Source organism: Ahaetulla prasina, chromosome 1 (assembly GCF_028640845.1).
Source record: "Ahaetulla prasina isolate Xishuangbanna chromosome 1, ASM2864084v1, whole genome shotgun sequence".
NCBI lineage: Eukaryota > Metazoa > Chordata > Lepidosauria > Squamata > Colubridae > Ahaetulla > Ahaetulla prasina.
Window position 1 is genome coordinate 148,198,773 of NC_080539.1, and position 15,585 is coordinate 148,214,357.

The following is a 15,585-nucleotide window of genomic DNA, read 5'->3' on the forward strand; positions in this document are numbered from 1 at the left end:
GATTTTGTATTATTTAAAATTTATTGTTGCCCCCTTCATATTTCTTTATTTGTTTATAGCAATTTGTAAACTGCCAACTGACTAGGCTGTGGCTGACATAGCACATCTAAATTGATTCCCTGGATTGATATTTTGTATAGGTAGTTCTCGACTTATGACTCCAATTGAGCCCAAAACTTCTGTTGTTAAGTGAGATGTATTTGTTAAGTGAGTTTTGCCCCATTTTACGACCTTTTTTGGCCACAGTTCTTAAGTGAATCATTGCAGTTGTTAAGTTAGTAATCTGGTTGTTAAATGAATCTGGCTTCCCCATTGACTTTGCTTGTAAGAAGATTGCAAAAAGGTGATCACATGATCCCGGGACACTGCATTTGTCCTAAATATGAACCAGTTGTCAAGTGTCTGAATTTTGATCACATGACCATAGGAATACTGCAAAGGTTGTAACTGTGAAAAATGGTGATAAGTCACTTTTTCAGTGCTGTTGTAACTTCGAACAGTCACTAAATGAACTGTTGTAAGTCAAGAATTACCTGTGTAACCAAAATATACAGACATATTTTGGTTAGTATAGAGGAACCAACATCAACATCTTTTTTTTTCTGGTGGCCAGAACTGAATAGCATTCCAAATGTGGTATCATCATTGCAGCATAAAGCAATACTATCACTTCATGTGATGTTGATGCTATCCCTTTATTGATGCAACCTAGAACTGCATTAGTTTTTTTGGCAGCTGCAGCAAACCGCAGGTTTATACTTAAGTGACAGTCTACTAGGACACCTAGCTCCCTGTCAAAGTTGCTACATTTGAGCCAGGTACCACCTAGTGCATACCTATGAATTTAGTTTTTCTTATTTAGTTTTTCTTGTATTCTATTTCATCAGCAAAAGCTTGCAGTGTTCAAGTTTACCATAACCTAAACTAAGCCAGCTCACTAGTCAATTAGCTCATACTATGAGAATTTTAAGCAAATAGGCAACTCATAGGACATTCCTTATTATGTCTATATAGCATGATTTTTTTTTCTCCTGGATACTTAGCGCACTTCATTTAAGTACTAGGCTGTAGCTGCCCATTTAGAAATTAGACATTCTTGGAAATAACTGGCATTTTGCTTTATCTGTTAGTTTTTTGAAATTAAAATATATATTTTAATATGAGTTCCAGTTGATATTGGTATCTTGGATTCAAGGTCGGCTTGTTAACTAGAAAGCCCCATATGACACACAACTTGGTTACTTGAGGCATTGACTTTCTCCCATAGTAATTGCCAAGTCAATTTCATTTGGCAGCAATGTCGTTTATTGGATCCCTGAAAGCATGCCTTGTCTGTAGCAGTAATTGCCCTCTGAAATGAAGATGGGGGAAATGAATATCCTTGGCCAGGATTTGGAGCTTACTCTATTTTTACATTGTGGAGTATCCACTTTTTTCATTGTGTTATACAGCTTTGTCATGACATGAATATATTGCAGATATGCTCTTGGATTTTTGTATTTTGTCTTAGACCTGATGCTTGAGAAAGAGACAGGTTCAGAAATCATCAGAGAAGAAATATAAAATTCTGACAATTCTAGTGACTAAACAAGTTATTCAGGTGACCTACCAATTTTGATAGTGTGACCTTGTGAATTGGAAGTAGGCCTTTTTTCCCCCAATGGGCAGGGGTTGGTTCTATTTACTTTACTACCGGTTCGCATTGTGCCTGCAAACTGCTGTTAAAATTTGAGTTCTATAGCAAAAGGAATGCATACTATTAAACCTGGTTAAGCATTTCAAACTCTTAATTCCTCAGCTTCAATGCCAGCTTTATATATTTAAGTCATAAATTAATTAAATCATATATTTTCCTTTATTTGTATAAACAAATCAAGTTGTTTACATGCACTGGATTTTTTTCCTAAGTCAACTTATGGTAATTGTTCTCTGATAAGCTCAAACTTAGAAGAAAATACTTTTTAAAATACCCCATTTCAGGTTCCCCTGGGCCATCAAGTGATCACAGTAGTCGTGCTTCTTCCCCACTCTTTGACAGTGGTTTACATTTAAATGGGAACTCAACAAATACAGTAAGTAGATTAATATTATTATTAATAACCTAGCTATGATGGCAGCACGTCACTGACTTTGCCTTATCTAGAAAGCTAAGCAGGATCAGGCCTGGCAAATATGTGGATAGAAATCAATGTTGTAGTCTATATTGGGAAGTGAAAAAAAAATCCTGTAAGAAGGCAGTGGCAAATCCGTTCTGTAACTTGCCAAGAAAATTGCCTGAATGTGTCATTCTAAGTCACCTGAAGTTGAGTTGGACTTTGTTGATCTGCTTCTTAAACAAAATGAAACAACTTGAATTTTACTTTCTATAACTGTATTAGCTTATGATACAGAAAGATAATAAGTATCCTGTGTCTCGAAAAATACTCAAAAAATAGCTTGACAGTAGCAGATCCAGATGTGGCCACAGATCTGTCAGTGAGTGTACATTATGAGAGGATTTTTGTTGTTGTTTAAAATAAATAATAAACTGTTGCTAAAGGCAGTGCAAAATGTTTGGAGTAAGGTACAATCATCATATTGCTTGCACCAATTTTCATTTACATCAATGTCTTGGGACTATTTTTAGGATACGAATCCTAGGAAGGATTTTTTTTTTTTACGATAGCTAGGGATGTTCAGTAAGAAAGGGTGAGTTTACTGAATAGATATGATAAACAGCAAAATACAGAACCTTAGAAATCTCCTCTATCTTATCCAGGCTAGTTTGATCTTTGGATCATTTTATTTTTGTGAGTTGAACTCAATCCAGGAAGACACTAAATTGGGACATGCTGTTTAAGGCTAGATACATGGCCTTGAGTCCTCATTTAGCAATGGTTCCTAAGCAAACCACATGAAAAAGAAAGACACACACTAAGGAGATCACTGGTTGCTTCTGCCTCGTTTAGATAAAACCTGTCCAGAGTCATTCATTTTGTGAGGTAAATGGCTATGTAAATTAGGTAGGTAGGTAGGTAGATTTTTCTTGTGCCACAATGCCAGCCTTCTCTCATTCCCATGTACCGGTATATCTCAGGTGCAGACAGTTGTCTGTAAATGCAAGCATTGAACAAAAATGAATTTTTACATCATTTATTATGATTAATTACCATTATATTTTCCAAATGGTTGCTATCTGAGGTAGGGGCTAAATGAAGACCATCTCATATGTATGTTGTGGTGGTGAAGCATTTTACGTAATGTATTTGCAGTTCTTTAAAAATGTGCTTCTCTACTTTAAATTGTAACATACTGTAAACAGATTTTATCATTGCACTGAGTTTTAAGGCAGAAAGAGAATAGTTGTTCGGGTAGTACATACAAAGGCGAGTGCAATGAAGACCATCAGACTGTACAGACAGATGCCTCTGTTTATCTGATATCACAGCTCAACTTATGGAGACAAATGACTGCTCACTGTGTACATATTTCTGTTTTCCCTGGATGGAACTAGAGAGATTTGGAGCAAAACTGAAGAAAATGGAAGAGAGCAAAAAACATGCTGATTATTTGGAAAAAGCCACTCTTCTTTAGTTCTCTGAAGTTGAATCCTCTGATGTGCTACATCACTTCATACAAGATGCCTTATACTGTAGGTGGGCTACATGGTGCAAGGGACAGGAATGCCAACAAAAGACTTTGTATTTCATCTCACCATGCAAAAAAAGTTATAAGATACTTTTTTTAAGATACAAAAAGTTTCCATCCAGGGAAAATTGAATATTTTTTCAATTCAACGTGTTAGTTACCACCTTTAAAGCACTCCATGGCATAGGACCGGGTTACTTACGGGACTGCCTGCTGCTACCGGCGACCTCCCATCGACCAGTGTGCTCCCATAGGGAGGATCTCCTCAGCGTGCCGTCGGCCACTCAATGTTGGCTGGCGGCGCCCAGGGGGAGGGCCTTCTCTGTGGGGGCACCGACCCTCTGGAACAAGCTACCACCAGGTATCCGCCAACTCCCTGATCTTCGGACCTTTCGATGCGAGCTGAAAACATTTCTGTTCCATCGTGCAGGACTGGCCTAATGGGGTTTTAATAATGGGGTTTTATTGGTTTTAAGTCTTCAACCAACTTTAAATTTTCCTTTTTGATTTTAAAAATTGTACTAATTGTTTTTACTTTGGCTGTAAACCACCCTGAGTCCTTTGGGAGAAGGGCGGTATAGAAATTGAAACAATAAATAAATAAATAATAATTTTTTCAAGAACAAGAAGCCATGATTCAAATACTGGTGGAGAAACACCTTTGTAGCTTATTTGTTGAAAGCATAAATACACAAATTTTCATATTAATTAAAAACAAGTAATAGTAGAAATGGCATCAATTTCAGTTGCACACTGTAGGATATTTTATTTCCTGTGTGTATCTTTTTTTCAAACACTGGCATTTTCAGAGAAAATTCCATTTCCTTCTTTGCTATGGTACTTGCAGAATATTGATACAAGGCATGGACTTAAAGTCTGATAGTTTTTCTTGTTCTGGATCATGTTTATGAGAACGAGGATGTGTGGTTGTTTTTTAATCTGCCTTTTTAAAAAATGAGAAACAGTCTTACTAGAATGCAGTTATTCATCTGTTTTCATCTTTCTCTATATATTGTGATCTTTTTTTCATTCAAAACATGCATTTGTGAAATAAAATCCATAGATAAAGAACAGTAAATAACTAAGGCAGAATATCAGCAAATAGCCCGAGCCTGTAAAGATGAAGTGAGGAAAGCTAAGGCTCACAATGAACAAAGGCTAGCGACAAAAGTAAAAAATAACAAAAAAAGCTTCTTCCAACATGTTAAAACAAGAAAAAGTCAAGGAAACAATTGGCCCATTGCTGGGAGAAAGTGGCAAGAAGATGACAAGCAACAGGGAGAAAGCAGATCTACTTAACTCATATTTTGCATCTGTCTTTACACAAAAGGAAAAAATAATCCAACCTATCAAAAACAGCACTACAAAAAACAGATTAGAAACACAAGTTAAAATAGGGAAGAAAATGGTAAGTGAACACCTGTCTACCCTAGACGAGTTCAAATCACCAGGACCGGATGGATTACACCCCAAGGTTCTGAAGGAACTGGCAGACGTGATCTCAGAACCACTGAACTATATCTTTCAAAGATCCTGGAGCACAGGGGAGCTGCCAGAGGACTGGAAAAGAGCTGATGTAGTTCCCATCTTCAAAAAAGGAAAAAAAACAGATCCAGGAAACTACAGACCTATCAGCCTGACCTCAATACCGGGGAAGATTCTGGAAAAGATAATCAAGCAACGAATCACCGAACACCTAGAAGCAAACAAAGTAATAACCAAAAGCCAACATGGGTTTGTCAAAAACAGATCATGCCAGACTAATCTTATCGCATTCTTTGACAAAATGACAAAATTAGTAGACCAGAGGAATGCTGTCGATATAATTTACTTGGACTTCAGTAAAGCATTTGATAAAGTAGACCATAACCTACTACTAGATAAAGTAGAAAAATGTGGGTTAGACAGCACCACCACCAGATGGATTCGTAACTGGCTGACCAACTGCACTCAACGTGTAGTCCTCAACGGAACTACATCCACATGGAGGGAAGTATGCAGTGGAGTACCCCAAGGCTCTGTTTTAGGCCCAGTACTCTTCAACATCTTCATCAATGACTTGGACGAGGGGATAGATGGGGAACTCATCAAATTTGCAGATGACACCAAGCTGGCAGGAATAGCCAACACTCCAGAAGATAGGCTCAAGTTACAGAAAGATCTTGACAGACTTGAACATTGGGCGCTATCTAACAAAATGAAATTCAACAGTGAAAAAAGTAAGGTTCTACATTTAGGCCAAAAAAACAAAATGCACCGGTACCGTATATGTGGTATCTTATGCTCATTATTCTAAGAGGTCTAAATAACAACATTAAATGTAATTATACAGACCATCTATTACTCCATCTTCTCAGTTTTAATATAGTACATTATTTCAATACAACTATAATATACTTAGATTCTTAATGTTGTTATTTAGACCTCTTAGAATAATGAGTATAAATGAATATTGTATCAATATTCTGTCACTATTAATTACATTTTGGGATATTTATGTTACAAGCAATATGATTATTTAACCTTTTCTTTAAAATTAAATGTAACTTTGGAAATGTATGAAAATAAAGGAAAAGCATATCTCAGGATATTTTTTTTAATAATAAGACTTTTGGTCTCAAGCTAAATTAACTTAATATTAAATTCTCCATCATTTTATTTGTTAGGATCCACCAATTTTTTTTTCTTTTCCAAAAACTCTACACTACTAACCAGAGCATACAAAACATTTGCCAGACCTATTCTTGAATACAGCTCATCCGTCTGGAACCCATACCACATCTCTGACATTAATACAATCGAACACGTCCAGAAATATTTTACTAGAAGAGTTCTTCGCTCCTCCGAAAACAACAAAATACCTTATGCCACCAGACTTGAAATCCTGGGATTAGAAAACTTAGAACTCAGCCGACTCCGACGTGACCTGTGTTTAACACACAGAATCATCTATTGCAATATCCTTCCTGTAAAAGACTACTTCAGCTTCAATTGCAATAATACAAGAGCAAACAATAAATTCAAACTTAATGTCAACCGCTTCAAACTTGATTGCAGAAAATATTACTTCTGTAACAGAGTCGTTAACGCTTGGAACTCATTACCAGACTCTATAGTCTCTACTCATAATCCCAAAATCTTCAACCAAAAACTGTCCACTATTGACCTCACCCCATTCCTTAGAGGACAATAAGGGGCGTGCATAAGAGCACAAATGTGCCTACTGTTCCTGTCCTATTGTTCCCTTTCGTTATATCAAATTAACATAGTTATTGCATACTTTTGCTTATATATATTTTTTTCTTTTATGATGTGTTGTTGCTTTATGTCGATGTTTGTGTATACTGTTGTGACAAAATGAAATAAATAAATAAAAATAAATAAAGCGCACAAAACAAACAGACAATCTAGAAAGCCACCTATCAGCCCCAATACTCAGTATCTATTATTTAGATATTTACTCACAAAAATTGGCAGAATATTTTTCAAAAGGTCAGTCAGTATGATGAAAATTATTTTATAGTACTGCAAAACAATTATTGCATAATCAGTAAGAATGCTGTTATTTAAAGGCATTCTCAAGAACAGTCAGTAATATTGAAGATGGTTTATATCTACAGTACTGTAGTTGGTATGTTTGTATGAAATGTTTATTCACTTACATGATATGCCTCTGCAAATATTTCACCTTTCAAACATGAAATGATTTTTCCTATGAACTATTTAATGATAGTTAACTCCTGGGAGTTACCAACGCTTCTTTGTTTGAGGGTGTTTTCCCCGCCGCTTTGAAAGAGGCGGTGGTGAGGCCCCTCCTCAAGAAGCCCTCCCTGGACCCGGCTGTTTTAGTGAACTACCGTCCAGTCTCCAACCTTCGCTTTCTGCGAAGGTTGTTGAGAGTGTGGTGGCATATCAGCTTCCTCAACACCTGGAGGAAACTGTCTATCTGGACCCGTTCCAGTCCGATTTCAGACCCGGATACAGCACCGAGACGGCTTTGGTCACGTTGGTGGATGACCTCTGGAGAGCCCGGGACAGGGGTTGTTCCTCTGTCCTGGTTCTATTAGATCTCTCGGTGGCTTTTGATACCATCGACCATGGTATCCTGCTGCGACGGTTGGAGGGATTGGGGGTGGGAGGCACCGTTTATCAGTGGTTCTCCTCCTATCTCTCTGATTGTTCACAGACGGTGTTGGCAGGGGGGCAGAGGTCGACCCCAAGGCGCCTCACTTGTGGGGTGCCTCAGGGGTCTGTTCTCTCGCCTCTCCTGTTCAACATCTATATGAAGCCGCTGGGTGAGGTTATCCGTGGTTTCGGGGTGGATTACCATCTGTACGCTGATGATACTCAGCTGTACATTTCCACCCCGAACCACCCCAACGAAGCCGTTGAGGCGATGGGCCGGTGTCTTGAGGCCGTGCGGGTCTGGATGGGGAGGAACAGGCTCCGACTCAACCCTTCCAAGACAGAGTGGCTGTGGGTTCCGGCGTCCCAGTACAGTCAGCTTACACCATCGCTGACTGTGGGGGAGGAAGTACTGACCCCCAGGGAGGGAGTGCGCAACTTAGGCATTCTCCTGGACGATCGGCTGTCCTTAGAGGATCATTTGACAGCCGTCACTAGGGGAGCATTTTATCAGGTTCACCTGATTCGCCAGTTGCGCCCCTTCCTTGACTGGGACGCCTTACGTACGGTCACTCACGCCCTCGTCACTTCCCGCCTGGACTATTGCAATGCTCTCTACAGCACCAGGAGGCTCCAGTTAGTCCAGAATGCGGCCGCGCGGGTGATAGAAGGAGCACCGCGTTGCTCCCATATAACACCCATCCTGCACGGCCTACACTGGCTACCAGTAGCCTTCCGGGTGCAATTCAAGGTTTTGGTTACCATCTTTAAAGTGCTCCATGGCTTAGGACCGGGATACCTTCGAGACCGCCTTCTGCCGCCGATTGCCTCCCAACGACCCATGCGCTCCCACAGAGCGGGCCTCCTCAGGGTGCCGTCGACCAAACAATGTAGGTTGGCGACCCCCAGGGGGAGGACCTTTCTGTGGCGGCACCGGCCCTGTGGAACGAGCTTCCTCCGGGGTTACGACAACTCCCCGACCTCCGGACCTTCAGACTTGAACTGAAGACTTTATTATTTCAGTGAGCTGGACTAGCCTAAGAATAAAATGTTTTAGCTATATTTTAATGGGTTTTTAATGGGTTTTTACCATTTTTAGTGATTTGGCTATGATAATATTTAGTTTTAATTGGGTTTTAATGCTTATTTATTATATTGTCTTATTTTAATATGCCTGTGAACCGCCCTGAGTCCTACGGGAGATGGTGCGGTATAAAAGTATAAAAATAAATAAATAAAATAAATAAATGATAAACAGTTCATAGGAAAAATGGTAGAACCAAAGGATTTTAAAATCATACAAAGAACATACAACCTCTAATTTCTTTTTCAATTTTTGCTAATGTTTTAATATAAATTTAGAGCCCATCAGGTTTTTAAAAAGTGTGTTATTTACTACTGGATGTTATAGATAATTTAAAGTCCAATGTTTAATTACTAAATTTATAAGTAATCAAGATGGAGCATTAAAAAGAACAAAACCTGTAGGCTTTGGCTTAGGTGGTCCTTCACATAACCAAATTATCAGCTGTGTTTCAGGAAGAGAGGAACAATTAATGCAGATTCTTCTATTTTCTTATCAAATAAGTATTATCAGTACAGCAAATAGAAAGTCAGTATAAAAATATAATTGGCTAATTACTGTTCTACTGCAGTATGATCCTTCACATGTCTTAAAAATCCTAGAGATAGTTGTGCACATTCAATTTCCATGTGCCCTATATATCATATTGTGGAAAATAGTGCAAATGTATTCAGTCAAACAAAACTCCCCATTGTTGCAGACATCCCCAGTAAACATAGGGCACTCAGGCATGCAAATGTGTAAGCAGAATTTCTGCAGAAACAGAATTTTTATGCCTATGATTACTTGGTCACCTATATTAATATATACATAGTTTCATTCATCTGTCCCTGCTGGACAGTCCTCAGCTGTCCATTATGATGAGGCCAGTGACCAGAACGATACCTCCGATGAGGAGGGTGATGTTAGTCGGCTTAAGTCAAATCCTGGTAGACGAGGGGTCACTGAGAAAAAATATATTCCTCAAACACCCTGGAGTGATTGTGGGGGAAATCACCCCAGGGCAAACTGCAAGTTCAAAGCAGCCTATTGCCGCCGCTGTGGAAAAAAGGGTCACTTGGCTAAAGTATGCCATTCTTCACTACCATCAACCGACCAAAAACCACGTTGGGATAGGTTTTCTGACCAATCTTACAACAAACGCTTCAACAGAAAATTGCCTATGTTTGAACAAGACTGTTTCACTGTTGTTCACAATCAAGAATATGCGGAGGAAGCTGTCAGCCATGCAACTATGGGCTATCCCAACAAGCTGTACCTCATGGTTAAAATAGAGGGCAAACCTTGCAAGATGGAAATTGACACTGGGTCATCAAATTCCATCATTTCCTGGTGCACACTCAACAAGTTGGTTCCCAACATATCTAAACGCAGTTTAAGCCGTTGCTCCATCCGACTTCGACATTATCAAGGCAACGCGATTCCTGTTCTAGGAAAAGGGGAATTCCAGGTTGAGAGTCTGAATTTCACTGGCAAGCTGCCTATCATTATCATAAAAGGAACCCTACCAAACCTGGTTCCGGTCTTTGGGCCTCAGTGTTTCTGGCATCCATTCCACCTCTTACAATGATTTCAGCGAATTGATCGCAGAGTTTCCTGATGTTTTTGATGGCTCATTGGGTAAATATGTGGGCAGCCCCATTTCTACAGTGACACACAGGGGGGCTTTTAAATGCAACTGCCTTCAATTCGGGATGAGCATAGCCCCAACATATTTCAAAATCTAATGGAGCGATTACTCCATGGGATTCCAGGCGTTGTCCCATATTTCGACGATGTCCCGGTATCCGCAAAAAATAGACTCGATCTCAAAGGAAAATTACGTGCAGTTTTGTCCCGATTTCAACAAGCAGGGTTGAAATTAAATCGTAACAAGCGCTGGCTGGGCGTAGATAAGATAGAATTCTTAGGATTCCTAATTGATTCAAAAGGCATTCACCCGACATCATCCAAGGTGGATGCCATTAAGAAGGCGCCTGCCCCTACAAATAAAGTGTAGCTGCAAGCATTCCTCTTTTCCCACTTTCTAACCAAAATATTATTATTTCCCCTGCTAGGAAACAATTATCTCTTCCTCTCTCTCGGTTTCGTGGGTGTGGGTGTGTAAAAAAGTGTTACTCACATGATTTCATTTGTTCAGTACGGGAAGGGCATTTATATAGGGAAGTGGCATTGTCTATTGAACAGTATGAGGTGCAAGATTGGCTCAACAGTTAGACCAAGTGAAGCAGCTGCCTCTCATATGTAAATTAGTTTGTAATAAAAGAGCAGCAAATGTTATATGACTCTTCTAGTTATTGTGAGGTTATGTTGCCAGGGACTAGTAATTACCAATGGAAAAGTGCAGCTTTTACTGTTTGATCGCAGACTGTAAGGTAATCTTCCGGTTACGACCATAATGGAGCCTGCCCATCAGGGTCATAAGTTAAAATAATGTTAAATGAAACTGCTTCACGAAAAAGACTAGACATCCCTGTCCATGCCAGCGAATTGTTAAGGGTCATTAGATGGGGAGTTTCTGGGAGGCCTAAGGCAAGCACTAGCCCACCTGTCCCACTGCGAGATATGCCATGCTTCCTACTTTCTGAATGTTGAAAGCCAGCCTTGGCACAGCTTGATTGTCTTGCCTAATTTTGTGCGCCTATCAGCTGGCCAGTGGGAGGCTGCAAAGCTCTCCTGCCTCTCTAGGTTTTGAGAAGACACCCTTTACATAAAAGGCAGCTTCACGACCAAGCTTCCCCAAAACTTTCCCTTGCTGAATCTTTTCCCTCCCCCACCCCCACAAGCCACATTTCTCCAATTAAAAAAACATTGTAGAACTTCCCTCCCCGCTAACCCTAATTACCGGTAGTTTCTAAAACTAAACTCTCCCTTTGCTCTTCAACCAATTGTCCCTTTTAAAAACCTTACCTTGACTCCAGGCTGAAGACTAAAGGAAGAAGTAAGCAAGGAGAGAAAATCTTTCCTCAGCCCCCTGAAGTTAAAAAATAAATCATATCTACAAATCGGGCCAGAAAATGGAGGAGGTGGAGACTTTGCAGGGTTTTGCTGTGTTTTTGACTGTCTGTAGAGGGCAGTCTACAGTCTAGCCTTTAAATCCTAACTGGCCTCTATCTAAGAAGGTCCAGAGTCCTCCATTTTCTGGCCTAACCTTTAGGGATTTTTTTTTCTTTACTTCATGGGGAAAAAACTGCAGAAAGATTTTTCTCTCCTTGCTCACTTGGTTCCTCTTCTTTTCAGCCTGGAATCAAGAAAAGGTTTTTAAAAGAGATATTGGTTGGAGGACAGGGGGCAAATTTAGCTTTAGCACCTAATAGGGGCTGAAGTGGGGGGGAGATCAACAGGTTCTTCCCTCTCAGCTTTTTTTGTTTTCATTTTTATTGAAGAAATGTGCCTGGAGGAGGGAGGAGATTAAACCACAGAAAGGTTTTGGGAAGCTGGTCATGAAGCTGCCTTTTATCCAAAGGCCAGCTTCCCCAAAGCCTACAGAGGTGTAGGAGAGCTTTGCAGCCTCCTGCTTGGGGCCAGCTGATAAGTGCAGAACAGTGGTGAAGTCCAAAATTTTTTTACTACTGGTTCTGTGGGTGTGGCTTGGTGGGCATGATGGGCGTGGCTTGGTGGGCGTGGCAGGGGAAGGATCCTGTAAAATCTCCATTCCCTCCCCACTCTGGGGCCAGCCAGAGGTGGTATTTGCCGGTTCTCCAAACTACTCAAAATTATTGGTTCTCCAGAACCTGCTGGATTTCACCTCTGGTGCAGAAAGCAGCTGCTGTTTTAGGGTTCCTGGAAGGTATTGGGGGGGAAAGGCCTAAATGCTGCAGGGGGCTAAGGGGAGAAGGCAGGCACAGCAGCATCCCCATGGTCTGTCATAAATGTGAACAACCCCAGGAGCGCTAAATCTGTAATAACTTTGAAACAGGTTTGTATGTAGTTTTGGGGTGTCAATTGTTGCTTTGAACAGTCATTAAATGGCCTGCCGTTTCTCAAGAATTACCTGAATGTCTTATCCTCATTCTGAATTGAGTTTATTTAGGATGGCACCACATGTCTTGATATATCTGAGACAGAGGTTTATATCCATAGTGAACATATACAGTAGGCCTTTGGCTTAGTGTTGAAATGCATCATAGAAAGTTGCTCTTTCCATTTATATAATGAGAAGGTAGTAATGGAATATGAAGAAGGTTGGAGTCAAAGAGGGTAAGCATTATTAAATAACATTTAAGATTTATGGTTGTAGTCCAAGAATAAAAGAATAGAAGATGATTAGGTTAATACAATTAATTTTGTACAGGGTGCTAGTTATTAGTACTCTTATACTTAGTACAGACCAAGTTATACTGATAGCATTTTGGAAAGCAGGGGACTCAAGAAGAAAATTGTTATAACAGTGGAAAGGATAGTATACATTTGTTGTATGGTATTGAAGGCCTAGTTCTAAAGGAGTACTTCCAAGTACAAAGAGTACAACACTGGGTAACACAAAACAGTGTGAAAAGAGACATGATAGAACAAAGAAAAGGAGAAAGTTGGAAACACGGTTTTGATCTGTTTCAGAAGAAAGGAGGTTTGATGGTGGATAAACCAGGATTTTGTTCAGCTAAGCATATTTTTTTTCTCTGTATCCTATTAAAGATGTCATTTCCCAGACCCAGTAAGTCATAATTGTGCACTATTATAGTCTATCACAGTTTTGTTTGAAACATCAAAGATCTTATCTGACATGCCTTCATTTTTCATGTTCTGTAATGAAAGACTGCAACTCAATCCTTTAATTTTAATATTGGTATGATTGATTATTAAGGTAGTGTTTTTCATACATTTATGAAGCTGGGCCAAAGCCTGCCTTTTGGTTTCTTCTCTTTAGGGCTTTGAAAATCCCTAGCCAAAATCATTTCTTATTTTTACTGCGTACCTTGTTGATTCTTCAGTGGCTAATAAGAGAACTTCTTAAATTAACCACTCTTTCTTAGATGGCTGTTTTTTTTAAAAAAAAAAATCCTTGCGATCCTTCATAGCTTCAGGGAAAAAGAAGAGCAGAGTACAGCTTTTCAAACTGGTCTCAGTTATAAAAGAAATATATTCATTACTATGTCATGAGAGACAACAGTTAAAAAAACAAGAATCGTTCATTGAAAAGGGTAATTTTCTGCAAATTTTCCAAAGTATGTACATTCATTTGTTGTGAAGAAAATGAAGCAAGTCTTAGCACTGAAATTCTAATGCTGCATCGTGTTCCTTACTCTACCTTCCCATCAACTCCAAAAGAAAACCAAATAGAGGGAGAAATATTTAGAATATATATGGAATAACTGTATATTCAACTACTGGTGATTACCTGGATATATCTATATTATTTTATTGGCAAAAACATGAACACAGTTTGCCATTGTTCTCTTCTTTTTTCAACTTCCCAATCTAGACTACAGCTGTGGGATTTCCAGGTCTCCAACCAGCCACTAACCAAACTGGAATCTGCTTAACTTTTTCAAGATCAACTGTATCTAAATATGTTAAACACATTGTTGTTCTATTTTTGCAAATATTGAAAAAAGCAAGTTAAAATTTTGCAATCATTGTCATGCTAATGAAACAAATAAGATATTGAGAAGAAAATGTTGTCAAACTAGCTTTCCAATTAGGTATGTGGTTTATATATTTAACAAAATAATATTGTGCATCAAATAGAGAGAAATGACCCACCAATATTTCATGGTCAAATATATTGTTATTTCTTCTATGCAGTCTAAAATTTCTAAACAGTGTTATTACTTGTGTTCTATTCACCCAGAAAAATAGCATATCCACATACAAATATGTATGTTTTTTACATAATGAGGTCTGTATTTACTGTTATTTTTTATTTATTCTGGTCAGGCACCATCATCACCTTCTTCACCCACAGCTAATGAACCAAAATATGAGAAGCGTTGGCTGGATACCTTATCAGTTCCTCTATCAATGGCTCGAATTTCAAGATACAAAGCTGGAACAAATAAATTAAGGTTTGTAATATGAAAGTGAAAAAGTTAGATTACCTAACCTGCATGTGTTATTTATTTGGAGATAGTGGATCTTTGTAAATATTTTAACAAGGTGTAGGCTTTCTCAAAAGCTGTGTAATGAGCATCAATAATATCTATCAAACATATAAAGAAATTATTGGGCGTTATATGAAAAAATGGCTAGTTTGTTTAGGCATCATAAGTAAAAAAGGTAAAAAATAAGTTGCTTCCATACAAGCTATGGAGATTTTTGTTTGTTTAATGTAGTGATCTACTGAGATATGAAGTGTTATAAAGATTTTTGTTACAAAGATTTTAATCTATCAATGCAACTGAAATAATGATTATCTTGGAAAATGGAATGAAAACTGATAGAAGTTGGTTAGCATAAATTAGAAATTCCCCAGCTTGAAGCTTCACTTCTATGTACTCTCGTTGGAGATGCATCCCATTAATTGTAGAAATCCAGACAGATCACAAGGGCGTGAATGACATTGAACAAGGATTCTCAGTTCAGGAATGACTGCTACTGGCATATAACCTGAAAGTCACAACTGCCACCTTCTCTTCCAGCAGGAACTGTGAGTCCAAGAGGACCTCCAGATTGTGCATTTTAGCATGTAGATTTTAAATAGGAAGGAAGAGAAGATCAAGCTTCAGCTCTCATCAAAAGTCTTCCACACTTTGTCATACTCTGGCCCTCTACTAGTTCTGCCCTTTGGTCTTGCCTTTATTTCCTGGTTT

The 15,585-nt window shown here is 38.9% G+C and overlaps 1 protein-coding gene across 1 annotated transcript in view; it reads left to right on the forward strand.

Annotated features, from left to right (window-relative positions):
* SNTG2 (syntrophin gamma 2) overlaps positions 1 to 15,585 on the forward strand; it is a 305,949-nt gene that overhangs the window by 185,764 nt on the left and 104,600 nt on the right. Inside the window, exons 8-9 of the mRNA XM_058177752.1 lie at positions 1,981 to 2,072; positions 14,714 to 14,841. Coding sequence (XP_058033735.1) covers positions 1,981 to 2,072; positions 14,714 to 14,841 — 220 coding nt within the window. The remainder of the gene's footprint in view (positions 1 to 1,980; positions 2,073 to 14,713; positions 14,842 to 15,585) is intronic.